Source organism: Anabas testudineus, chromosome 8 (assembly GCF_900324465.2).
Source record: "Anabas testudineus chromosome 8, fAnaTes1.2, whole genome shotgun sequence".
NCBI classification, from domain to species: Eukaryota; Metazoa; Chordata; class Actinopteri; order Anabantiformes; family Anabantidae; genus Anabas; species Anabas testudineus.
This window is the reverse complement of record NC_046617.1, coordinates 16,403,827-16,430,957: the sequence shown is the minus strand read 5'-3', so window position 1 is coordinate 16,430,957 and position 27,131 is coordinate 16,403,827. Positions and strand designations below refer to the sequence as shown.

At 36.5% G+C, this 27,131-nt stretch overlaps 1 pseudogene and 8 gene segments (V, D, J or C); all 9 read left to right on the top strand.

Annotated features, from left to right (window-relative positions):
- Positions 1–1,400: 1,400 nt before the first annotated feature.
- On the top strand, positions 1,401–1,986 carry LOC113151930 (the record flags this gene model as incomplete). The annotated part of the segment is given in 2 exon segments: positions 1,401–1,606; positions 1,694–1,986. Coding segments are annotated over 2 exon segments (342 nt in total), but the record flags the coding sequence as incomplete, so codon positions are not given.
- A 2,307-nt stretch (positions 1,987–4,293) lies between these two features.
- LOC113157740 lies at positions 4,294–7,891 on the top strand. The segment is given in 3 exon segments: positions 4,294–4,363; positions 4,447–4,738; positions 7,864–7,891. Coding segments are annotated over 3 exon segments (375 nt in total).
- Positions 7,892–8,286: 395 nt separating this feature from the next.
- Positions 8,287–8,751, top strand: LOC113151890. The segment is given in 2 exon segments: positions 8,287–8,355; positions 8,447–8,751. Coding segments are annotated over 2 exon segments (348 nt in total).
- A 900-nt stretch (positions 8,752–9,651) lies between these two features.
- On the top strand, positions 9,652–10,171 carry LOC113157731. The segment is given in 2 exon segments: positions 9,652–9,757; positions 9,846–10,171. Coding segments are annotated over 2 exon segments (375 nt in total).
- Positions 10,172–15,640: 5,469 nt separating this feature from the next.
- Positions 15,641–16,351, top strand: LOC113157724. The segment is given in 3 exon segments: positions 15,641–15,732; positions 15,814–16,106; positions 16,337–16,351. Coding segments are annotated over 3 exon segments (363 nt in total).
- A 473-nt stretch (positions 16,352–16,824) lies between these two features.
- LOC113157718 lies at positions 16,825–17,347 on the top strand (annotated as a pseudogene).
- A 703-nt stretch (positions 17,348–18,050) lies between these two features.
- LOC113150021 lies at positions 18,051–18,517 on the top strand. The segment is given in 2 exon segments: positions 18,051–18,105; positions 18,206–18,517. Coding segments are annotated over 2 exon segments (360 nt in total).
- Positions 18,518–19,999: 1,482 nt separating this feature from the next.
- On the top strand, positions 20,000–20,437 carry LOC113151987. The segment is given in 2 exon segments: positions 20,000–20,055; positions 20,143–20,437. Coding segments are annotated over 2 exon segments (234 nt in total).
- Positions 20,438–22,811: 2,374 nt separating this feature from the next.
- LOC113157715 lies at positions 22,812–23,273 on the top strand. The segment is given in 2 exon segments: positions 22,812–22,865; positions 22,960–23,273. Coding segments are annotated over 2 exon segments (363 nt in total).
- The last annotated feature ends 3,858 nt before the right edge of the window (positions 23,274–27,131 follow it).

The window sequence follows — 27,131 nt, the reverse complement described above, 5'->3', positions numbered from 1 at the left end:
ATGAATCCACCAGAGGAGGAGCCCTCAGACCATGAATGAATTAAGGAGCAATTACATTATAGCTGATGAGACACAAGATTTATTTACAGCAAATACTTCTGTTACACAATAATAAAGGAGTCCACAATGAAAATGTTTGACTGATATGTTGGCCTAAAAAAAATTGATATTAAGAAACATGTTTTAACACGTTTAGAAAAGTGCTCTATAAATAAATGTATTAATATTATGATTTTATCATTAAAAGAATATATCAGCACCAGAGGGCAGCAGGAGATCTTCAAATATAAAGTTTAGTTCCATACTGAGCACCAAGTGAGAAAAACACACATGAAACTACCAGTTGAGGTTGTGGTTTGTGACTTCCTTTATTTTTAGGTGTTACCAACATGTGTTTCCACCAGTAAAATATAATAAAATAAAATCCCACATGTTTTTAAAACATTGTGACTGATTTTCTCTTATGTTCAATTCAATTCAATTCAATTTTATTTGTAGAGCGCTTTTTACAATTGACATTGTCACAAAGCAGCTTTACACAACCAAAGAACAGTACATGAGCAGTGTATGTGTATGAGTCATAATAATGTGATTGTCCCTTATGTCTCAATTATTAAACGAATCAAACAAACAACACAACAACATTAATAAATAGACAGATATTTTGAAGATAAGGGCACAAAGAAATGCCAAGACCATTTCATCTTCAGTCATTTACAAAATGGTTTTGTTTGACTCTTTCTGACACTGTAATTGATTTTCAGAAAATAAAAGGTGATGTATGCAGCACTTGCATAGTTTAATGCATGTGAAATATAAAAAACTGATTTCACAGGATTCTCTTACATTCTACAGGCCATACTCATACAAACACAAATATGAACCTAAATGAAGTGTTTAAATATTCAATTGACGAAAAATCTGTATCAGCTGAGACAAGTGGGTAAAAAAACTGTGTTTTAAACAGTAAATATGCAGTTCAAATCAAATGTTCTCTCAAAGATTTGGACACTTTTTTAATCTGTGATGTCTTGATTCTTAATATAAAATAGGCGCTAATTAACATATTTTAAGCTATTTTGTGTCCCTTGCTGTGACTTTTACTTGTTAAAGGTTGTTATTACTTTCTAACTTATAAATAATTGAATAGGACTAATGTTTATCATAATCACAATCACAATTCCTACATTAAAGTATGGTCTTAATATAAAGATTATATGTCAAAACTGGGATTCTTTTCCTGGAATAAAGAATATATTATTGTTACCAACAGAACTCTGACATTTGATAAATTTTTCACGATGTGATTATATTTGAAGTTTTCATTTAGTGAATAAAACTGAAACCTCCTAAATTAAAAGAAAACAAAATTCCACTTTTGAAATCTCACTCTACATTTTGATTGTTTTGTTTGTTTGTTTGACAACATCTATAGTAGTTTGGACCAATTTGGTTTGCTTCCTGTGAGGAGGACTTTATGCAAAACTCAGATGTATTCAGCCTCCACTTATCTGAGTGAAGAGATGATGACAGAGAACAGTGGACACACAGTTTAACATGATGGACTATAGGGCAGGACTGCTGCTGTTAACTATCTGCTGGGCAGGTGAGAAAATACTTGCAAACTGAGGCATATCTATCTTTAAGTAGTTGTTAAAATATAAGAAGTGACTGTTCACTTGTGTCTTGACAGGTGTTGATGGTCAGACTTTGACAGAATCAGAACCTGTTGGTAAAAGACCTGGAGAATCCCACACACTGACCTGTACTGGCTCTGGATTCACATTCAGCAGCTACTTGATGGCTTGGATCAGACAGGCTCCTGGAAAAGGACTGGAGTGGGTTTCCACTATCGATGTTACTAGCAAATACTACTCTCAGTCAGTCCAAGGTCGTTTTACCATCTCAAGAGACAACAACAAACAGCAGGTGTATCTGCAGATGAACAACCTGAAGACTGAAGACTCTGCTGTGTATTACTGTGCCAGACACCCACAGTAACACAAACCATCAGTAGAGCTGAACAAAAACCCCTCAGTGTCTGAACAGTAACATGAATCCACCAGAGGAGGAGCCCTCAGACCATGAATGATTTTTAGAGCAAGTGACTGTTACAGCAAATTCAATTTAATTTCAGTAAATGTTTGTTAATTGTATTTTACAGTTTCCATATTTTTAACAGTCTTACATCACAGCTCATCAAACTGCTGAAACTTTCCTGTATGTATTCTGAGAGCAATAACTGAACATCACTTTTAGAGTTGACATTAGTAAAACATAATGAAAACAGCCTACAATAATTGTCATCTTACAGGGTAATACAATCTGTACCCCTTACACTAACTTTATCATAATGTTAATTATACAAACTAAACAAAATGATCATTATTCCACTTAAGTGATAAATGTTTTATCATCATTTCCCTTTTGTTGATGTGAACAAACTCATTAAGTATATTTATTTACCCCCTACTGTCTCAAAAGATTTTTATATAATTATAATATTATTTGGATCATACCTCTCAAAAAGATATTTATCAGGGTTTTTAATTTCTTCAAAGAAGTCAACACTTCACACTAATCCTAAAGATGAGACGATAAAGTGGACTTCCCACTGTCTCATTGACTGGTCTTGCACTTTGCGTGGAGCATTAGAGGACACATCCATTGTAAGTGCCATATATGCATGACTTGTCAAAAGCTGGTGAGCAAAATGAATTAATACATCTAATTTGGTTATAAATGAAAATTCGGAAACGTTTTCAAGGAGGAGGATTCAATGCAAAACTCTGAGTTCCTCCATCTATATATATGTGTTGTAAAGTGAAAGACAGAGAAACAACACTGACTGACTGTAGGCTGATAAGTAGCTTTCATAATGGCTAGACCAGAATATTTAGTTGTTCTTCTGATTATGTCAGTTACCTGGTAAGAACAATTCAGTCTTTTGTTGGGTTTTTTACAAACATTTTGTTATAAAGACAAAATTGTTGCATCACAGTAGATAATGAGTTGTTTGAATTTCTGTAGGTACTGAAGGTCAAACACTGACTGAGTCTGAACCAGTGGTTAAAAGACCTGGAGAATCCCACAGACTGACCTGCACATATTCAGGGTTCAGTAGTGATATTTATGGTGCTTGGATCAGACAGGCTGCTGGAAAAAGACGTTTTACCATCTCCAGAGACAACAACAGAGATCAGGCGTATCTGCACATGAACAGCCTGAAGACTGAAGATTCTGCTGTTTATTATTGTGTCAGAGTCACAGTGACACAAGAGGAAGTAACGCTGTACAAAAACCCAGCAGAGTTAATCAAGTAAAAACAGTTTTCTGCTGTTCACATTTGCAGAAACTAACTAGTTCAACAGCATCAAAACCATAGTGTCAAACTAAAACTGCTTCATCCAGAAATCCTTTTGTAAGTGATCTCCTGTTCAGACTGCTGATTTTAAATGTTTTAGTGACACAGTTCAAACCATTGGTGACATTTAACACATCAGCCCCTCTTTCTTTTACAACTTTCCAGTGTTGTTTTCTATGTAAAGTCACCTTCTTTAAGCTCTGTAGCTGTATCAACATTAACCCATTACAGTTTAACACAAAAACATAATCCCCCAATAAATCCTCACTTTGCATTTGTTGCCACTTTTATAGAGCTTTGATGTAATTAAAGCTTTTTGTATGTACGATCTACAAATGATGAGCACAGAAAGGTTTAAAATTGATGCAACTACTAATTGAATCATTCCACTGAATCTAAACTTTTAATGAAGGAAACAATACTAAAATATTATTTTGTGAATATCTTCATTTTTGTTTAGTCTTACTTTATTGTTCCCATGGTTAAATGTATGAGTAAGGTAAATATCCCATCACTGTAACTGGCAGTCAGATAATATTTCACCTGAGCCTTTAGCAGTAAAAGTGACTTTTACATCAGAATGTAAAATGTGACATGGATCCTGTAATATTCTTGGTTCAAGACTGACTACAGATCTCTCACATGGACAGTGTAGCATTATACAGTGTATACATTATACTAACTCCACCAAATGTTCTTGAGCATAATTTATGAATGACACAAATTAAATTGTGTATAATAACTTGGAAGTGATCTTTATTCTTAATGTATGTAAACTACACTCTTATGATTAAATGGTGATACAGATTTTTTCCGGCAACGTGTGAGGTGTGTGTTTCACTTCAAGGAGGAGTCGATGCAAATCTGAGATTATTTTCTACAAATGTGTTGATTGAAATCACAGACATACGCACTGGACACCAGACAAAGACAACAGACTAACAATGATGAGGCTTGATTGTTTGGTTGTTCTTTCCATCTTGTCTATAAACTGGGCAGGTGAGAAAATTATTGTCTTTTTTTGGACAAACCTCTGAAGACATTGTGACTGTTTTACTGTATTTACCATCTATCATCCACAGGTGTGAAGTGTGAACAGCTGACACAGCCAGCGTCTGTGACTGTGCAGCCAGGTCAACGTCTGACCATCACCTGTCAGGTCTCTTATTCTGTGAGTGGCTACTACACAGCTTGGATCAGACAGCCTGCAGGGAAAGGACTGGAGTGGATTGGGATGAAAGCTGGTAGTACTTCATACTACAAAGATTCACTGAAGAACAAGTTCAGTATAGATTTAGACTCTTCCAGCAACACAGCGACTCTAAATGGACAGAATCTGCAGCCTGAAGACTCTGCTGTGTATTACTGTGCCAGAGACCCACAGTAACACAAACTATCAGTAGAGCTGAACAAAAACCCCTCAGTGTCTGAACAGTTGTAACATGAATCCACCAGAGGAGGAGCCCTCAGACCACTAAACAGTTCATCGTCAAACCACTGAGAACATCAGTGGTTACATAAACAGGTAAACATAAACTGTAGCGCTGAATATGTAAAAGTAATGTGAAAATTGTCACGTAAATGTAGGTTGTATTTCATTACTTACCTATTTACTTTACTTTTAACCAAAATAAAATGGCCACACATTAAACAAATGGAAATAAAGTTATGTAAAAATGTCAAACTTCAACACAAATTTAATCAAATAGTTTCTTAGATTTATTTTATTTGTAAATTGAATAAACGTTTTTAAAACATTCCCAAAATGTGCTGTTATGTCCACACATTAGTTTCTGTAACAACTGAAAGTATCTGTATAGTTTCAGTGGAGTTGAGAATTATTTTCTCTTGGAGAAAAAAGTTTTCATTTAGATCTACATGTGTATTAATGTGTGTGTGAACATAGCACAAAACGTGTATCCCACGGCCAATATATTAATTTACTTGTTGGATTGATTCATATCATTAAACTAAAGATCAGGTTTTCAAAAATAAAATGCATATAATTAGCAGAATGACTAACTGATTTGTACAGATCATATACTGTAATAAAGTTTGTGCTCTATAAGAACATTAGTTTGCACCATAATTTGTTGTCATCCTTTTTTTCACCATATTTCTCCCATGTTTAATGAAGTAAACCACTGATTGACATTTATAATAAGTCTTTATTTGATTGGAGCATTTATCAACATATTGCATCTAATAAACTGGATTTTTAACATAACAGATCCAGTTTCTCTTCCTCTGTATCCTGTGAGGAGGAGTCAATGCAAAACCCAGATGTCTCCAGCTTCTACTTATCTGTCTGCAGAGAGGACGACAGAGAACAGTGGACACACAGTGTAATATGATGGAGTACAGGACAGGACTGCTGCTTTTAACTCTCTGCTTGGCAGGTGAAAATATTCACAGAGCTGAATTTGACATTGTTTTGATTTTGTAACCAGCCTGATGCACTTTATTATGTTTTCTTATTGTTTTAACAGGAGTTAACTGTCAGACTTTGACAGAGTCTGAACCTGTTGTTAAAAGACCTGGAGAATCCCACAGATTGACTTGTACAACTTCTGGATTCACACTGAGCAGCTATCCTATGGACTGGATCAGACAGGCTCCTGGTGAAGGACTGGAGTGGATCGCTTTTATACACACATACAGTACATCTACCTTTTACTCCCAGTCAGTCAAGGGTCGATTCACCATCTCCAGAAACGACTCCAACAATAAAATCTACTTACAGATGAACAATCTGAAGACTGAGGACACAGCAGTGTATTACTGTGTCCGACATGACAGGCCCGACGCCAGTAGCAACACTTATGCTAGCAGTGTGAGAGGATGTATAGAAATCTATAGAGATGACAGTAACAGCATGGTGTATATGAAACTGTCCAACCTAAAGCCAGAGGACTCTGCTGTGTATTACTGTTCATGTAAATATATGTATATATCAAATAGTTCAAAACACAAACATTTTATAGAAAGAAATTCTTAAATTATAATAATAAACAGATGGTCATACAAAAATGTATGAATTTACAGTTTACAGTGTGAGTTAAACTTATTGTTTCATCATTAAAATACATGTTTGTTTGCACTATTTGTGGTGGCGACTGCAGGAGAATTTTCATAATGTTCCAGTTCCAGTATGTTGTTAAATTTAAAGTAAGACATAATTAATTAAAACGTATGTATTAGCCAGAAATTATTTTTATAACTGATTATAAAATATATTATACAATATTAGGTCTTATCCAGTAGAGAACAACTGTAGGTGAGTATACTGTTCAATGAGATATACTTGTTTTGCCACAACAGTCAATCTGTCCTTTATAACAAATCAGGTCTTTACTGTTACAGTGAGGAGGGAAATCATTATTAGATTCAGTTCATTGCTTAATTTATAACAGGGACTTCTACACAGTCACATAGAAACAAATATATAGCTTTATGTTTTAATGTACAAAACTGAAAACTATCACAAGACACATACAGTAACAGAGAGTGTGAGATGGAGTTTCTGGACATCTTAAAATATCTGTTAGCTTTTAATGACTCTTACTGTATTTCTCTACATTTATTTATTTGGAAGTAGTTTACTCTGGATCCTGAACGAGCCTGAACAAATGGTAATGAATGTAATTTAATTAAACTATACTGTAATAGTGTTACTACAGGAGACACTCCTTCCCTATCGTCACCCACATGCAAATCTTCAGTCTGTACAGTGTACTTCTGTCCTGCTGACTGCTCTTAGACTTGTGTTTAGGTGCATAGGTCACATCTCCACATTCAGAATGATGAGCACACTCACTCTTCTTCTGGTTGCTCTCTCTGTGCGCTGTGAGTTCTTCCACCTAATGCTGTTTTAGTTGTTACAAACAATGTTTGACTAATGAAATTTGTTTGATGATAAGTCAGTGATATCAGAAAACATCTTACATGAATCATTGAATCCTGTGGTTTCTCTCTTTTCATGTGATCAGGTTGTACAGCTCAGAGTATGGAGTCTATTCCTTCCAGTTCAGTGGTGAAGAAACCTGGAGAGATGCTCAGTCTTTCCTGCAGAGGATCTGGTTTCACATTTAGCAGCTTTGAGATGCACTGGATAAGACAACCTGCAGGAAAAGGACTGGAATGGATGGGACGGATTTACGGAGATGCAAGTGGAAAAGATTATGCCAACAGTGTAAGAGGAAGAATCGAAATTACCAGAGATAACAGAAACAGCATGGCATATCTGAAACTGTCCAACTTACAGCCAGAGGATTCTGCTGTGTATTACTGTGCGAAAGATACACAGTGGTTAATGTAAACTGAGGGGTTTAACAAAAACCCTAAATAATTTATGGTCAGCAGCCCACAGGGGGCAGTATGAGATAAAACAATCATGCTTTACACATTGAGACAAACAATAAAGTCATCGACTGGTGATGGGACAGACATCTTAAAGGGTGTTTGCATGTTCTTCCTGTGTCTATGTTGGTTTTCTCCAGGTTCTCCAACTTCCTCCAACTGTCCTAAGACATGCAGTTACAGTAGGTTAAATTAAATGACTCTAAATTACCCATAGGTGTGATAGTTTTCTGTCTCTTTATGTCAGCTCTGTGATAGAGTTGCAACCTGTCCACGGTTTTTATCATAATCATACATTATGTTAAAAATATACACTTCTGTAATATTAAATTGTGACAATCATTAATTTACCATTCAAGAAAAATAACAATGCTGAAATAATGTTGAACTTTCTAACATTGTTTAAAACAATAGACATCATGTGTCAAGTTCACTACTTTTTATTCATCTGACCTTGAACCTTTTATAGCCAATCAGTTTCCATCTCCATGCAAAGTGAACTTCCTCCCAGTCTGCTATAAAGACTTAGCGTGATGTTAGTTAGAGCAGAAGAAGAGAAGCTCCCATCAGATCACCTTCAATACCAACCATGTTCTCTGTAGTCCTGCTGCTGCTGCTGGCTGCTGGATCCTGTGAGTGTCACTGAGACAGAGACACTGACAGTATGATCACAGTACACTGACTGTTCACTGTTATTACACTGATCCATGTTTTCTTCTACAGGTGTGAAGTGTGAACAGCTGACACAGCCAGCCTCTGTGACTGTGCAGCCAGGTCAACGTCTGACCATCACCTGTCAGGTCTCTTATTCTGTGAGCAGCCACTGGACAGGTTGGATCAGACAGCCTGCAGGGAAAGGACTGGAGTGGATTGGGATGAAAGTTGGTAGTACTTCATACTTCAAAGATTCACTAAAGAACAAGTTCAGTATTGATTTAGACTCTTCCAGCAACACAGCGACTCTAAATGGACAGAATCTGCAGCCTGAAGACTCTGCTGTGTATTACTGTGCCAGGGAGTCACAGTAACACAAACCATCAGTAGAGCTGAACAAAAACCCCTCAGTGTCTGAATAGTTGTAACATGAATCCACCAGAGGAGGAGCCCTCAGACCATGAATGATTTTAAAATCCTCTCACTCAGTATTTACATACAATACAGTACATGTCAATGAAATTGTGGAAGTAAAACAAAGTAGTTTTCAGTGTGAATAAAACATTTTATATTTGTGTTACTGCAGTAGCTGAAGTGAATATGACATTTTATATTTCAAACCAAGGAAACCTTTCTAATGACTTTAGGAAATTGTTTTATTTTGGTTCATTACTGTGTGTGTGTGTGTGTGTGTGTGTGTGGATATATAAACAAACCATGCATGGAGTGGTCATATTGATCATATTTCCTAATGAAATAGCTAATGAAGTGTTTTATGATGGTAGTAAGTGCATACACTATTTTGTTTGGGGGTTGGAGTCTGTCAGATTTTTGACGTGTAAGGGTTTTGGCTTTAAATAACTCAATTATAATGCCAGATACAAGTTAAGTAAAGGTTGTTTATTGAAAAAAGGATCGAAGAGGTAGTGGTGAAACCAGTAAATGATTGAGGGAGAAACAGACTAAGAGAGCAGGGACAGGAAAAAAAAAATGCACCAACAGGGGCAAGGCCAGGTTGGGATCATGACTTTATGTTAATAAATGTCACAAACATACATACACTGAGTTCTAAACATCATGGTTTCGCAGCACAAACTCAATTTTTTTCAACATTTTTAAATCCCATGAATCAAATTTGAATCAGACTTGAACAACTTCTCTCATTGTAATACAGAATGATTTTAGTTTAACACGCAGTTTATATAATGGTCAAGTCCAACTTAGTATTGTTCTCTGTGTGAGGAGGAGTTAATGCAAAACTCAGACGTCTTCCACCTCCACTTATCTGTGTACAGAGCGGACGACAGAGATCGGTGGACACACACTTCAACATGATGGACTACAGGACAGGACTGCTGCTTATTACTCTCTGCTGGGCAGGTGAAGATATTCACAGCTGTGATTACTACATAGTTTTTATTTTGTCACCAGCATGTTTCACCTGATTATTCTTTCACTGTCTTAGCAGGTGTTGATGCTCAGACTCTGACAGAATCTGAACCTGTTGTTAAAAGACCTGGAGAATCCCACAGACTGACCTGTACTGGCTCTGGATTCACATTCAGCAGCTATCATATGAACTGGGTCAGACAAGCTCCTGGTAAAGGACTGGAGTGGATTGCTTTTGTGCACACAGGCAGTGCTGCTATCTACTATTCCCAGTCAGTCCAGGGTCAATTCACCATCTCCAGAGACGACTCCAACAATAAAATCTACCTACAGATGAACAATCTGAAGACTGAGGACACAGCAGTGTATTATTGTGCCAGAGAGACACACAGTGAGAGACAGTAACAGGAAAGTCATTCAAAAACTACTTCCTCATTTTGTCACCACTACGAGTTACGTTCATTTATTTCAGTATCACTTTTTATGATACTGATTGTTTTTTTGTCTGATGAAAAGTCTGAGGCATGATCGAGTCAATAAAAGTCACATTTTATCTTTTTGCACTAAATTGCATTCAAATCAACAAATCCTTCACTTAAATGCTATTTATTAGGACCTGTAAGTCAGTTTCTGATCTTGTGTTCTCACCTGTTTGCCTCGCTATAAGGATTCTGGACTGAGTCTGATGTGACCTTTGTCATTGTGTACTTCTGACCTGCTTTTTGGATATCTCCAGTCCCTCTCCCCAGACCCTGCCACCCAAATTACTTCTGAAAAGCATTCTTCTCTATGAACCATGCTCTTTGATTACACTCGCCTCCTCCGGATCCTGGCAACTATCTACCAGCCCTGTACCAAGGCCCCTTACTCACCATTCTATGAAGCTCGGCCCAGAACCCTCTACTCGCCACTCTTCTCCTCCACAGCCCAGCATTTATTGCAAACTCTTACTTCCAGTTCACTTCCCACTTACTATTCAGTCTTATTTTTCTCTCTGTCTCTCATCTCATGAGAATAGCATGAGATAACAATGACTCTGGTTTAATGTTCAGCCTCACCCTGCCCACTCTCCCGCTCATATCACCTGAACTTCTTAAAATAAACTTGTTTTAACCAATAAAAGCCTGTCAAGTTTTTCTGCACGGTCGAGCTTATTGGCTCACAGAATTACTGTAACTGGTTACAAAAAATTCTATTTATTTTACATGACTTTATAAACCTCATGCAATAATTATTAAATGAATACATCTGCATATCCATAGCTAATGAATAGTAGCTCAGAGCCAATGGATAAAAGGTCTAGAGTCCCACACAGTGATCTGCATATATATTTTGGGTTTAGTGGCAAATGTCTAATATTAACATGACTACTGATGGTATATTTGTACAAATCAAAGCTTCTGTCTTTAATCTGGTCTTATAATGTAGTAAGAAAAGTACCTCTTAACTTATTAACTGTGACGTTGATCTACACACTACTTGAAAACACTTTTTTTTAATAAAAAATAAAGAAATGCTAAATAATGCTGAAGATTAATAAATTACTCCATAACCATCTGTTATTACACAAGTCCCTCCCTCTCTATTATCAACCTGATGCAAATCTTCAGTCTGTTTAGTGTATGTCTGTCCTGCTGACTGGTCTCAAACTCTGCGAGGAGCATCAGAGGTCACATCTCCAGACTCAAGATGATGAACACACTCACTCTTTTGCTGGCTTTTCTCTCTCTGCCCTGTGAGTTCTCCTGTTTCTTGCCATTTGATATTTCATCGCACAAAATCATCTGATGACCATTCAGGGATTGTCAGAAAAGTTCCAAGATAATTGTTATTCTTTGTTCTGCACTTTCTGTCATCAGGTTGTACAGGTCAGAGTATGGAGTCCATTCCTTCCACCTCAGTAGTGAAAAAGCCTGGAGAGACTCTGAGTCTCTCCTGCAGAGGATCTGGCTTCACATTTAGCTGCTGTACTATGCACTGGATAAGACAACCTGCAGGAAAACCACTGGAATGGATGGGGGAGGGCTATACAGATGTCAGTAGAAATGTTTATGCCAGCAGTGTGAGAGGACGTATAGAAATCACTAAAGACAACAGTAACAGCATGGTTCATCTGAGACTGTCCAACCTGAAGCCAGAGGACTCTGCTGTGTATTACTGTGCTAAACACACACAGTGGTTCAAGTAATCACAGAGGCTGTACAAAAACCTTGACTAATCTATATATGAGCCCACAGGGGGCAGTAAGAGATTGTAAATTATGATGCTGTACACGTTGAATCAAACAATGAATCACAATGATAAATAAAAGTTGTTTACAAAAATGCAATGTCTGACAACTAATGGTTAATGGGTTATAAAATACAAGTGTAAGATAATGTTCCTAAATTAAAATGTATGGCTGACAAGTCAATAATCTTTTGTCAGCATAATTTTGAAAAATGCTGAAAAAATGTGTCGAAGTGTTAATGTTAAATAGATTTTAGGAATATTTCAATTGAAAGCAAAAACTTTTGTCATTATTTAAACAAATCAATGTTTAGTAATGCTAATATCTAATATCTTTGAGAGGGAGGAGTTGATGCAAAACTCTACCGTCTTCCATCTGTACATATGAGTTGTTGAGCTAGAGAATGGGACTACATGACTGACAGACACGTAGACTGGACAAATGAAACAAACTTTAACAATGATCAATTCTCATTATTTAGTTGTTTTTCTCCTCTTGTTGATTAACTGCTCAGGTAAGAACAGCAACTACATTTTTGATAAACGTCCTATATGAAGACAGTATTGCTCTATTTCAATAGCTGACTAGTTGTTTTGATTTCTGTAGGTACTGAGGGTCAAACAATGACTCAGTCTGAATCAGCAGTTAAAAGACCTGGAGAATCCCACAGACTGACCTGTTCACATTCAGGGTTCACCAGCGCTGCCTGGTTTGCTTTGATCAGACAGGCTGCTGGAAAAGGAGTGGAATGGATCGCTGCTATCAGTGGTGACAGTAGCAGCATCTACTACTCTCAGTCAGTTAAAGGCCGTTTTACCATCTCCAGAGACAACAGCAGAAACCAGCTGTATCTGCAGATGAGCAGCCTGAAGACTGAAGATTCTGCTGTTTATTATTGTGCTTGGCACAGTGACACAAGAGGAAGTAACGCTGTACAAAAACTCAGCACAGTGAACCAAGAGTAAATGACCTTCTGCATGTCACATTCACAGAAAACAAACAAACAAACAAACAAACTTCAGTTTAACACACACATACTGTGGGCTACAGGGTTGCTTTCTATAATCCATATTTGCATACATTTTCTAGTTCAACACTATTTTACTGATACAAGTGCACATTTTTATTTTGATTATTCAGATTGGTGGAGGAAGGAAAGATATACTAAACTTAAAGCAATTATTATTATAAAGTATTGTGTATTATATCTTTCTAAAAACACAATCACACACCCAGAGTCAGTACAGTACTAAAAGATGAACAGTTTCAGTTAATAAACATATACAGCTGAGAACTCAGCTTCATTTAATGTAATCATTTGATCACATGACAGATCTGTAGTTTGTATTTGTGTTAATTATTCAAAGTACAGAAATTATTCTGCTTTCATTGCAAATGAACTGTGTGAAAAATGTGTGGACTAAGTGTTAATGTTAAATAGATTTTATCAATATTTCAGCTGAAAAGCAAAAAATGTGAAAAAAAAATGTCATTGTTTAAACAAGATTCAAAATTCAAAAAACTTTATTAATCCCGGAGGGACATAGTTTTGCCTTATTACAAGTTGTTTTCAACACAGACAGAAATAAGGGAACCACAACCAGGAAAGATCGACACCAACATAAATACACAATAACATCAATACAGAAAACTCAATATATGTACAGAATATGGGAGATGAATGACAATGGGTCAATAATTATAATCTAGGGAAGAATGACAGCAATTATAAGACATAAATTGCCAGCTTCCCTCCTCTTTAGAGAGGAGGGAGAAAAAAAAAACTATGTTTATTAATGGTAATTATTAAATGTTTCTATGAGATGTGGTGTGCATCTTGTTGAGAGGGAGGAGTTGATGCAAAACTCTCCCGTCTTCCATCTGTACATATGAGTTGTTGAACTAGAGAATGGGACTACATGACTGACAGACACGTATACTGGACAAATGAAACAGGCTTTAACAATGATCAGTTCTCATTATTTAGTTGTTCTTCTTGTCTTGTTGATTAACTGCTCAGGTAAGAACAGCAACTTCTTTTTTGATAAACCTCCTAAAATAAAGACAAAATTGCTGTATTATAATAGCTGACTAGTTGTTTTGATTTCTGTAGGTACTGAAGGTCAAACACTGACTGAGTCTGAATCAGCAGTTAAAAGACCTGGAGAATCCCACAGACTGACCTGTTCACATTCAGGGTTCGATAGCACTGCCTGGTTTGATTGGATCAGACAGGCTGCTGGAAAACCACTGGAATGGATCGCTACTATCAGTGGTGACAGTAGTCAAATCTACTACTCTCAGTCAGTTAAAGGCCGTTTTACCATCTCCAGAGACAACAGCAGAAGCCAGGTGTATCTGCAGATGAGCAGTCTGAAGACTGAAGATTCTGCAGTTTATTATTGTACCAGAGACACAGTGACACAAGAGGAAGTAACGCTGTACAAAAACTCAACTCATCAAATCGAGCTAAATTATAGCTTTGTTCAGTTCACTATCACAGAAATTCACTAGTTTTACACAGAAACCCCTTTATTCAGACTAACAACACTATGTAGGTTTTCTCCACAACATTATATAAACTGCACACCATATATTCTTTATTCATATAAATAGTATTTTTGTATCAGAGTTGTCTGAGTTTTACATCCTTTGTGAGGAGTTAAATCCTAAAATTTTAATGATTGTTTTAAATAAAAGATTTGTGTCAAAATAAATGTTCATGACACAATTCAAAGTTGGGATGACATTACTGACCCACTTAAAGCCAGAGGACTCTGCTGTGAATTTCTGTATTAGCTCAACAGGTGGCAGTAGAGCATCATTATTTGAGAACTGAAAGAACATCAGTGTTAAAAATTCGCTCAGAAATACACACTGTGAAAGCAGCAGCTGCAGTTGTGGTTTGTAATTTCCTGTTTTACATGGATGTGTTTTTCTTTACAATAATAGAATAGCTAACAATGTTTTCAATAGTCAATGTTGTACAGCAGGTAAGAAATCATAAGTACACAGATTTCTCTAGACAGTATATAAAGAACAGAGTCATGTCTGTATCTGCATATGATCATTCAATTACAAGAATCACTTTGAGTTCATCTTTATCTGTACTCTCAGAAAACCTATTAATAAATCTACAGTGTGTAAACAGTCCTCATGTTTGCTGCCCCATAAGTGAAGTTTAGTCTTTTGGTTGTGATGACTGTGTTTAGTAGAAAGAACTAGATGCTCGATGAGAGGACAGAAGAACTCACATCAGTTCATGTTAAACATCGACCACTTTCTCTCTAGCTCTGATACCTCTGCTTTATTCTGTCAGTCAGGTGACTCTTTATGTATCACCATCTCAAATACAGTCTAGTTAAAGTAGAAAATTTGAGACTTAAAATATCTTTGTACATATTAATAGTTAATAAAGGCAGGTATGAAATAATATAGTGAGTTAATGTTAATGTTAAAAATAATTGGTATATATAAACAAATCTAAAGTTAAGTAACATGGTGATATATATTATTATTTATCAAATATCATGACATGTTTTGTGTTTCTCTTTCAGAGGGAGGAGTTAATGCAAAACTCTCATCTCTTTCATTACTACTTATGTGTTGTGGAATTCAAGGAATGGGACCAAACCATCGACAGGCACAGAGTAAACTGTACAAAGATAAAAGACTTTCACTATGATCACATTTTATTATTTCCGTGTTTTCTTCATCTTGTTGATTAACTGGTCAGGTAAGAGAAATAACAACAAACCTCAAAATGCAGTTCCAATGTGGCAGTTGCGTTCTAGTTTCTAATTGTTTCATTGTGTAGGTACTGAAGGTCAAACACTGACTGAGTCTGAATCAGCAGTTAAAAGACCTGGAGAGTCCCACAGACTGACCTGCACATATTCAGGGTTCGGTAGCGATTACTGGAACGCTTGGATCAGACAGGCTGCTGGAAAAGGACTGGAGTGGATCGCTACTATCAGTGATAGCAGTAGCTACATCTACTACTCTCAGTCAGTCAAAGGCCGTTTTACCATCTCCAGAGACAACAGCAAAAAACAGGTGTATCTGCAGATGAGCAGCCTGAAGACTGAAGATTCTGCTGTTTATTACTGTGCTCGAGAGTCACAGTGACTGAAGTCGGCTGAGCAGCTGTACAAAATCCTATAGTCCTTGTCTTTAATGTTTTCTACATAACACAAATACACAAAACCATGGAATGACATTAATAGATGCTTTAACATTTACATTTTACAATATAAAATTTTATATATTTTAAGATAATAGTAATACTTATTTTTAAAAGACCTGTTTCTTCTCTCCAAACAAAAATCTCTCTGGATCAGGACACACTACAGTGACTCCATATTGAGGATAAAAAAAAAAAAAAAAAATCTGTTTCCCAAAATTAAGTCTTTTTTTACTTTTTTTATTTTTTTTTTTTTTTCAAAATGAAGAATGAAAAAACACACAAACATTAGATTTAGAGTGGAAAACATTAGATTAACAAAGACTCAGATCATTCTTCTAAAGAGACCAGAAAGTTTCTAACAATGCATTATGCAGTTTTTTCTTTTGTTCTGTGTGATCTATTCAAATACAATCAATATTTAATTATAACAACCATATTAGCCTTACTCTGTGTTGCCTGTTAAGGAAACAAACTGGAGTTTAATAATGAAAGGGAAAGAGAAGTGACTTGTGCAACATAAATATTAATTAATGGACAAATCCAGTTCTATACTGTGAGGAGGAGTCAATGCAAATCTCAGATGCCTTCCATCTCTATTTAGCTAATGGCAGAGAGGATGACAGAGAACAGTGGACACAGAGTTCAACATGATGGACTACAGGACAGGACTGTTGCTTTTAATCTGCTGGGCAGGTGAAGATTTTCACTGCTCTTGATCTGGATTTAATCTGTGCTACCATTGTCAACCGCACAATAATTTCTTGTTTTATGTTGACAGGTGTTGATGCTCAGACTCTGACAGAATCTGAACCAGTGGTTAAAAGACCTGGAGATTCACACACACTGACCTGTACAACATCTGGATTCACATTCAGTGACTACAGGATGGTCTGGGTCAGACAGGCTCTTGGGAAAGGACTGGAGTGGATTGCCTATATTAGCACAGCCAGTACTCCTATCTCTTACTCCCAGTCAGTCAAGGGTCGATTCACCTATCTCCAGAGACGACTCCAGCAGTAAAGTCTATCTACAGATGAACAGTCTGAAGACTGAGGACACAGCAGTGTATTACTGTGCCAGAAGAGACACTTTGAGAGACAGTAACAGGAGAGTCATTCAAAAACTACTTCCTCTATTTACCACAACCACTGAGAGCAGTCAGTGAGCACATTAAAATTTATTGAGCCTAGACGTAAATCTTCACCTCCTTAAAATAACTAAATAAATAAGGGCATGTTTAGCATGTTTTACTGTAGATCCATTGACAGTGGAGTGATCATAATCATATTAGAACAATCAACAAGATCCTGTTAGTTTCTACTGTACTGAGGAAGAGAAATCTTCAGTGTCTCCTCCCTGGAACAATAAACTAGTATCTTTACATCCTGGTGTCACATGTGTTTAATTTTCTTCAATGACAAAATAGCCAGCACTGCTGTTTTAGAACTCCAGAGGGCAGACAAAGACTGGCCTTCACACTTAACTGGTAATGTCTGAACAGCAATGGTGAGAAAGACATCAGTTCAGTGCCACAATTGTTGAAGTTTCCCTATGAATGATAAACTTTTACTCACTTTCTTTCACAGTTTTACTAATTGATGCTTATTGTTGTTGTAACACAATTTGCCACATTACTTCATTTTTTCTGGTGGTACTGAATCAAGAACTGTCATAACCCAACTAAATAGTGAATCACTAAATGTATTGTTAGACTGGTGCTTTCTGGTGAGTTAATGTTCATTGTAGTTCCACCTAAATACAAGTCCAGTGTAGTTGTAAACACCCTGTGAGGAGGAGTCAATGCAAAACCCAGTTGTTTTCCATTTATTTTTCTGCAGAGAGGACGACAGAGAACAGTGGACCCACAGTTTAACATGATGGACTACAGGACAGGACTGCTGCTGTTTACTCTCTACTGGGCAGGTGAAGATTTCCAACTGTGTAACTCATGACATGCAGTTAAGTGATCTTATGTTAACAATTGAAGTAAGTAGGAAAGTAATTGTTTCCTTGTTTATAACAGGTGTTGATGCTCAGACTCTGACAGAATCTGAACCAGCAGTTAAAAGGCCTGGAGAATCCCACAGATTGACCTGTACAACATCTGGAGTGTCATTCAGTAGCTACTGGATGGCCTGGATCAGACAGGCTCCTGGAAAAGGACTGGAATGGGTTGCAACTGATAGTGGTGGTAGTAGCAAATACTACTCTCAATCAGTTCAAGGCCGTTTTACCATCTCCAGAGACAACAGCAAAGAGCAGCTGTATCTGCAGATGAGCAGCCTGAAGACTGAAGATTCTGCTGTTTATTACTGTGCTCGAGAGTCACAGTGAAGGAAGCTGGTTAAGCAGATGTACAAAATCTGGTGCTCATTATCTGAGGCACATGAAATACTGGAAATGTTAAATAATATAAATAATGAGAGTCTCCTAAAGACTTACAAACATGCTTCTACTGAATAACTGGAAATCCCTTATATATAAGACGGCATGACTTTTTGGTTTCTGAATTTCAACTAATACAATACATGTAAATGTATGTGTCATGAAAGTAGAAGTCTGCAACGATTCACATGGTTCCATAATAAACCTCACTCACAAAATTATCTTTAAACTGAGTTCACTGAGAAACAAAATAGTTTATCTAAACATCATTATATAGGTGAATGTATATCTACAAAATGCAATATTAATGAGATTTCAGAATAATTTGGAATTTGGTGAGATATAAAACACTTTAATCAAACGATGATTGGATTTGTAAAAAAATAGCAATTATTTACAATTTAATAGTATTAACAAATGTAGTGTTCCTCGTGATTCTGAGGCAATTCTTTATTACAGAGCTAATGAAACTAATGGATTTGATATATTAGTGTACAAATGTAATCCAATAGCCTATATACAGACTGTATTTCTTCATAAAATAAATAAGCATGACAAATTTTACAACTAATTTTTACTTTCAGAAAATTGTTAAAATTATATGTTAACAAGTTAAATTAACCACTAAGGTTTGTTAAACTAGGACATACCACTCCCATCATATCCTGATTCAAATCTTCAGTTTGTTCAGTGTACTTCTTTTTTCCTGACTGGTCTTTGTGTGAACCATCAGTGGTCACATCTCCAGCCTCAAGACGATGAATACACTGATTCTTCTGCTGGTTGCTGCTCACTCTGATAGAAACCAAGATTCATAAATAGATAAACAACAAAATATTCTGTTGTCCAGCAGTACTGAGTTTGAAATTAGCTTACCTAACTTGCTCTTACCAGCTTTGATAAGCCTACATTTTAGACATTATGAACTTACTATGACTACTACTGTAAAAAAAAAAAAAAAAAAAAAGTTTGAAAGTAAAATGTCTTTATTGTTGTACAAAGTTCATCTTAAACCAATGAATACATTCAAGAATGTATTTCTTGTCAAGAAACAACTCAAATTTAAGAGGTGTCGTTAAACTGAAAACATACATGTAATGAGCATGGTGTACAGAACATATATATTTTCAACATACATGTTCCTTGGATCCATAGTTTCATGTTGTTAATGTTATTGTGATATGGACATCAACTTATTAATTCATTTTCATGTTAAAATGTACCTGCAAATCATGGACCTGTTAAAAATGTTGTTCTGACAACGTAATGAAATTCAAATAACTTGTAATATGTTTACTCTCCATATAAAACAACATTGAGCAGATTTTTTCTGACAATTTGATGCTTCGTACATTTGATTCTATGCAAACTCAATGACGTGCCTTGTTACTCAGCTATAAAAACATGACATGTCAGTGGAGTTCACATCAGTTTGACCATAAACCATGTTTTGTGTAGCTCTGCTGCTGCTGTTGGCAGCTGGATCCTGTGAGTCTCTCTGGATTTGTCAAAGTCAACAGATTTTTCCATGTATAACTTAATAATTTCTCACAAAACCTTTTCTTTTTTTAACAGGTGTGAGGTGTCAACAGCTGACACAGCCAGCCTCTGTGACTGTGCAGCCAGGTCAACGTCTGACCATCACCTGTCAGGTCTCTTATTCTGTGAGTGACTACTGGACAGCTTGGATCAGACAGCCTGCAGGGAAAGGACTGGAGTGGATTGGAGATGCACAAGATGGATCTACCACAGATATCAAAGATTAACTAAAGAACATGTTCAGTATTGATTTAGACTCTTCCAGCAACACAGTGACTCTAAATGGACAGAATCTGCAGCCTGAAGACTCTGCTGTGTATTACTGTGCAAGACACCCACAGTAACACAAACCATCAGTAGAGCTGAACAAAAACCCCTCAGTGTGTGAACAGTTGTAACATGAATCCACCAGAGGAGGAGCCCTCAGACCATGAATGAATTAAAGTTTACAGTAACAGTAAAGATGAAAATAGTTTTTTAAATTAAAACAATGATTTATAATTTATTCAGTAATTGTTTCGATGCTCTTCTAAATATCAACACATTGTATATCTTTCTAAAAACACAATCACTCATCCAGAGTCACTACAGTGCTAAAAACTGAACAGTTTCAATTAATAAACATATACGGCTGAGAACTCAGCTTCATTTAATGTAATCATTGATCACATGACAGATCTGTAGTTTATATTTGTGTTAATTATTTAAAGTTCAGAAATTTCTGCTTTCACTACAAATCTTCTGTGAGAAGTGTTTAGTAATGTTAATATTTAATATCTTTGAGAGGGAGGAGTTGATGCAAAACTTTCCCGTCTTCCATCTGTACATATGAGTTGTTGAGCTAGAGAATGGGACTACATGACTGACAGACACGTAGACTGGACAAAAGAAACAAACTTTAACAATGATCAGTTCTCATTATTTAGTTGTTTTTCTCCTCTTGTTGATTAACTGCTCAGGTAAGAACAGCAACTACTTATTTGATAAACCTCCTAATATGAAGACAGTATTGCTGTATTATAATAGCTGACTAGCTATTTTGATTTCTGTAGGTATTGAAGGTCAAACACTGACTGAGTCTGAATCAGCAGTTAAAAGACCTGGAGAATCCCACAGACTGACCTGTTCACATTCAGGGTTCAGTAGCACTACCTGGTTCGCTTGGATCAGACAGCCTGCTGGAAAAGGACCGGAGTGGCTCGCTGCTATCACTGGTGACAGCAGTGGCACCTACTACTCTCAGTCAGTTAAAGGCCGTTTTACCATCTCCAGAGACAACAGCAGAAACCAGGTGTATCTGCAGATGAGCAGCCTGAAGACTGAAGATTCTGCTGTTTATTACTGTGCCAGAGACACAGTAACACAAGAGGAAGTAACGCTGTACAAAAACTCAGCACACTGAACCAAGAGTAACTTACTTCCTGCATGTCACATTCACAGAAACAAACAAACAAACAAACAAACAAAAAAAAAAAACATTTTGTAACATGTCTTAGAAGGAAGGAAAGACACACAAAACTTAAAGCAATTATTTACATATAAAAAAACTTAAAGACCTAGAGAATCCCACAGACTGATCTGTACACATTCGTGGTTCAGTAGTACTTACTGAATCGCTTGGATCAGACAGGTTGCAAGATAAAAGAACAGGAGCGGCTCGTTAGCATCAGTTACATCTACTTGTTGAGCAGTCTGACAACTGAATATTCTGCTGTTTATGAATTTGCCCAAAAGTTGCAGCAACACTGTATAAAAACTCAGCACACTAAACTATACAGCTCATGTCCAAACATGTCTAGTTAGTAAAATATATTTTATTAATTGACTTGATTGATCTGATATAAAGCAAAATAAAATGACTACAAATCATGTTAAATAACAGTGGATTGGTGATAAAGACTCATATTGTGTTGTTTTTTTTTGATTGTACTGTAAGTTGCAGTATTAATAACTTTAAGGTTATTAAAGAGTTTCCACTCTTCAGTTAATGCGTCTTCTACATTAATACCTTTTCTGTAGAGTTATTTCTAACAATAGCAATTATGCAGAAGAAGAGAATGAGAAAGATTAACTAAGCAGGCCATTTTAAATGTTAAATAGCCCAGGTGAAGCTCCTCTCACTGATGACTGATGCTACTACCTGAAAGAGACGGGATAACACACCAAACCAATCAGAGAAGCACAGAAGAGAAAATGATGTGTTGCCACAGCGGCCAGACATAAATCCACACCACAAAATACCTGCAAAAAACTCCAGCAACCTTTTCACGTGCTGCGTGTTGGTGGCATGTTGAAGCCTTGCTGTGAGCTGACAGCACTAACCACTGCACCACCTAACACCATTCAAACGGACTTTACAATCAACACTAAGTTATTAAATTCAGATATTTTATTTTTAAGTTTAAGTGGGAGTGTCTGATATCATTTGTGTTTCTGCACAGCAACAATCTAATACCTGCATGTCTTGGTGGCTTTAATTCTTACTTTGTGTTGACACCCAAAAAAATCCAGTTTACAATTCTAAGAATATTGTTTCAATGCTTCCCGGTGAGTTAATTTTCATTCTAGGTTCATTTAATAAGTAGAGAGCTTAAGATCCAATCAAGTTATATGTTCCCTATGAGGTGGAGTCAATGCAAAATTCAGATGTTGTATTTACTTTGTGTGTCTGCAGAGAGGACGACAGAGAACAGTGGACACACAGTTTAACATGATGGACTACAGGACAGGACTGCTGCTGTTTATTCTCTGCTGGGCAGGTGAAGATGTTTTACTGAAATTAAAGTGAAGTTACTTTAAAACTTTAACAACTTTAAGCATTTATTCAGATTTCTTGTTTAATGTTTTTTACAGGTGTTGATGGTCAGACACTGACAGAATCTGAACCAGTGGTTAAAAGACCTGGAGAATCCCACATGTTGACCTGTACAACCTCTGGATTGTCGTTCAGTAGCCACTGGATGGCCTGGATCAGACAGGCTCCTGGGAAAGGCCTAGAAGGGGTTGCTGATATCAATCAAGGCAGTAGCAGAAGATACTACTCCCAGTCAGTCCAAGGCAGATTTACTATCTCTAGAGACAACAGCAAAGAGCAGCTGTATCTGCAGATGAACAGTCTGAAGACTGAAGATTCTGCTGTTTATTATTGTGCTCGAGACTCACAGTGACTGAAGCTGGTTATGCAGCTGTACAAAATCTTCTTCCATCCATGTCCCCATTTCTTCATGTCATTGATTTCTCAAACCTAAACTATTACATAACATTTTGAAGGCAAATATTTGGAGAAGAATACTTTAAACAACATTAAAATAACATTTTATAATCAATCAGTGAACTTCTTTGTTAAATGGTTTTGATAAATATCAATCCTGCACAAAGAAGAACAAGTTCAGTATTAGTTCTTCAAGCAACAGAGCGACTCTTAATGCACAGAATATGCAGCCTGAAGACACTGCTGTGTTTTACTGTGCAAGAGAGTCACAGTAATCATCAGCAGAGCTGAACAAAAAGCCCTCAGTCTAGTACAGAGTCACCAGAGAGGGAGCTCTAAGACCACAAATGATCTTAAAAACAGGCACACTGACAGAAATAGTTTATACATATTCACGCCAGCATTGAAAATGTAATAACTGTAATTAAAGCATTAATAAATGATGAATGACTTATGATTGTTGCCAATTTTTTTACTTTCTTTCTGTCTGAGCATCTAATAAAATTTAATTTAATTTAATTTAATTATATGTTTATTTACATTTATTTAACAAAACATTTCAAAGAGTTGATTTACTTTCCATTAATTTAATTACTGTCTTGATTTATGATTGATTTACATGAAGTTATTATTTACTAGTGGAAGTTGAATGTTGAGGGGGAGGATTCAATGCAAAACTCTGAGTTCCTCCGTCTCTACATATGTGTTGTAAAGTGAAGGACAGAGAAACACCACTGACAGATACACTGTAGACTGAGAAGTGCCTCATAATGATCAGACCAGATTATTTAGTTGTTTTTCTGATCATGTCAATTACCTGGGCTGGTAAGAACAATTGTTTTATTTCTTCATCATCATGATATTATGATAAAGTAAATAACAGCAGATTATGAGCTGTTTAAATTTCTGTAGGTACTGAAGGTCAAACACTGACTCAGTCTGAACCAGTGGTTAAAACACCTGGAGAATCCCACACACTGACCTGCACATATTCAGGGTTCAGTGGCCATAACTGGTACGATTGGAGCAGACAGGCTGCTGGAAAAGGACTGGAATGGGTTGCTGCTATCACTGGTGACAGCAGTGGCACTTACTACTCTGAGTCAGTCAAAGGCCGTTTTACCATCACCAGAGACAACAGCAGAAACCAGGTGTATCTGCAGATGAACAGCCTGAAGACTGAAGATTCTGCTGTTTATTACTGTGCCAGAGAGCCACAGTGACACAGGAGGAAGCAACGCTGTACAAAAACTCGTAGCTTAGTGCAGTTTGTTCTCATAGAAATTCACTAGTTCACAGAGAAACACCTTTAATCAGACATACAGCCCTACATCTATGTAGATTTTCTCCACAACATCATCTAAACTGCACACCATATATATTTTTTATTATTATAAATATAATAATATTTTTGTATCTGAGTTGTCTGAGCTTTACATGCTTTGTGAGGAATTAAATCCTAAACGTTTAATAATTAGTTTTAAATTAAACATTTGTGTCAAAATAAATGTTCATGACACAATTCAAAGTTAGGATGACATTAAACACATCAGCTCATTGTTCTGTTCTAACCTATTAGTACAAGCAAATTACTAAATTAACTTACTAAGTAAACTTTTGGAGTTTGCTACAGTCCTGATATTAATACTCTATATCTACAAATTTACATTATCACCGAGTTTGAATATGCTATACTTTAGTTAGAACAAGCTGAACGTTCTATTTTAAAACATGCTCTTTTTGTAAAATGGTTATGGAGACATTTCTGTAAGGAGGGGTTAACAGAGACCTTAACAAAACCCAACTTGAAGATTCTGCTGTTTATTATTGTGCACAACAATCCAGTGACATAAGTTGGTTAAGCAGCTGTACAAAATCTGACAGTACTCATGAGATGCTCATTGTGTATCAGCCTTGGGGAGGAGACCGAGTACAGAGGTCTGGTGGACAGCTTTGTGAAGTGGTGTGGGAACAACCATCTCACCTTGAATGTAAGCAAGACCAAGGAGATGGTTGTGGACTTCAGGAGGAAGAAAACTGGCTTTGGCACTTTGTCCATTCTGGGTGAGAAGGTGGAGGTGGTGGACAGGTACAAATACCTGGGAGTTCACCTGGACAACAGACTGGACTGGAAGTTCAACACAGAGGCTGTATACAGGAAGGGACAGAGTAGACTCTACTTTCTGAGGAAGCTCAGGTCCTTTAATGTGTGCAACAAGATGCTGCAGATCTTCTACCAGTCTGTTGTAGCCAGTGCGATATTCTTTGCTGTCGTCTGCTGGGGCAGCAGCATCAGAGCCAGCGACACTAAGAAACTGAATAAGCTGATCAGGAAAGCTGGCTCTGTGCTGGGGGCTCCTCTGGAACCTTTAGAGCAGGTGGTTTAACCACGCTAATGGTTTAACAATGTGTAACTAAGTCACTTTACATTCAAGTCCTACTGTATGTTTAGTTGTTATTACTGTCTATTCTCTGTGTTATTCTTGTACTGTGTCTCGTGTATTGTTGTGTAGGTCATGTTACTCAATGTTCAAATGTTTTTGTGTGTAATGGCTGCTGCAACACCAAAATTTCCCCTTGGGGATCAATAAAGTATCTATCTATCTATCTATCTATCTATCTATCTATCTATCTATCTATCTATCTATCTATCTATCTATCTATCTATCTATCTATCTATCTATCTATCTATCTATCTATCTATCTATCTATTATCTCACATTTCTCCTTGAGAGGGAGGAGTTAAAGCAAAACTCTGATCTATATATATATATATATATATAATGTTAATGTTAAAAATAATTAGTATATATAAACAAATCTAAAGTTAAGTAACATGGTGATATTTATTATTCATTATCAAATATCGTGACATGTGTTGTGTTTCTCTTTGAGAGGGAGGAGTTAATGCAAAACTCTGATCTCTTTCATTACTACTTATGTGTTGTGGAACTGAAGAAATAGGACCAAACCATCGACAGACACAGAGTAAACTGTAAAAGATAAAAGACTTTCACTATGATCACATCTTATTATTTCAGTATTTTCTTCATCTTGATGATTAACTGGTCAGGTAAGAGAAATAACAACAGACCTCATATTTCAATGTGGCAGTTGCTTTCTAGCTTTTAATTACTTTGATGTGTAGGTACTGAAGGTCAAACTCTGACTGAGTCTGAATCAGCAGTTAAAAGACCTGGAGAGTCCCACAGACTGACCTGCACATATTCAGGGTTCAGTAGCGATTGGTGGAACGCTTGGATCAGACAGGCTGCTGGAAAAGGACTGGAATGGATCGCTACTATCAGTGATGGCAGTAGCAGCATCTACTACTCTCAGTCAGTCAAAGGCCGTTTTACCATCTCCAGAGACAACAGCAAAAAACAGGTGTATCTGCAGATGAACAGCTTGAAGACTGAAGATTCTGCTGTTTATTACTGTGCTCGACACTCACAGTGACTGAAGTTGGCTGAGCAGCTGTACAAAATCCTATAGTCCTCATCTTTAATGATTTTCTACACAAATATACACTAACCCCTAAAATTACATTAATAGATACTTTTTCTAAAATGTATATTTTACATTTTTACAATTTGTATATTTTGAAAAAAGAATAATAATTTTTGAAAGAGACCTGTTACCAGACATGCATCTGAAGTCCAGACATAAAATCCTTTAAATAACTGTTTAGGACAAACAATAGCGATGAAAGGGTCAGATCATTGTTTTCAAATAGACCAGAGAGTTGATACCAGCATATTATGCAGTTTCTTTATTTCTTTGTTGTTGAACTTCATCTATTGAAATACTGGAC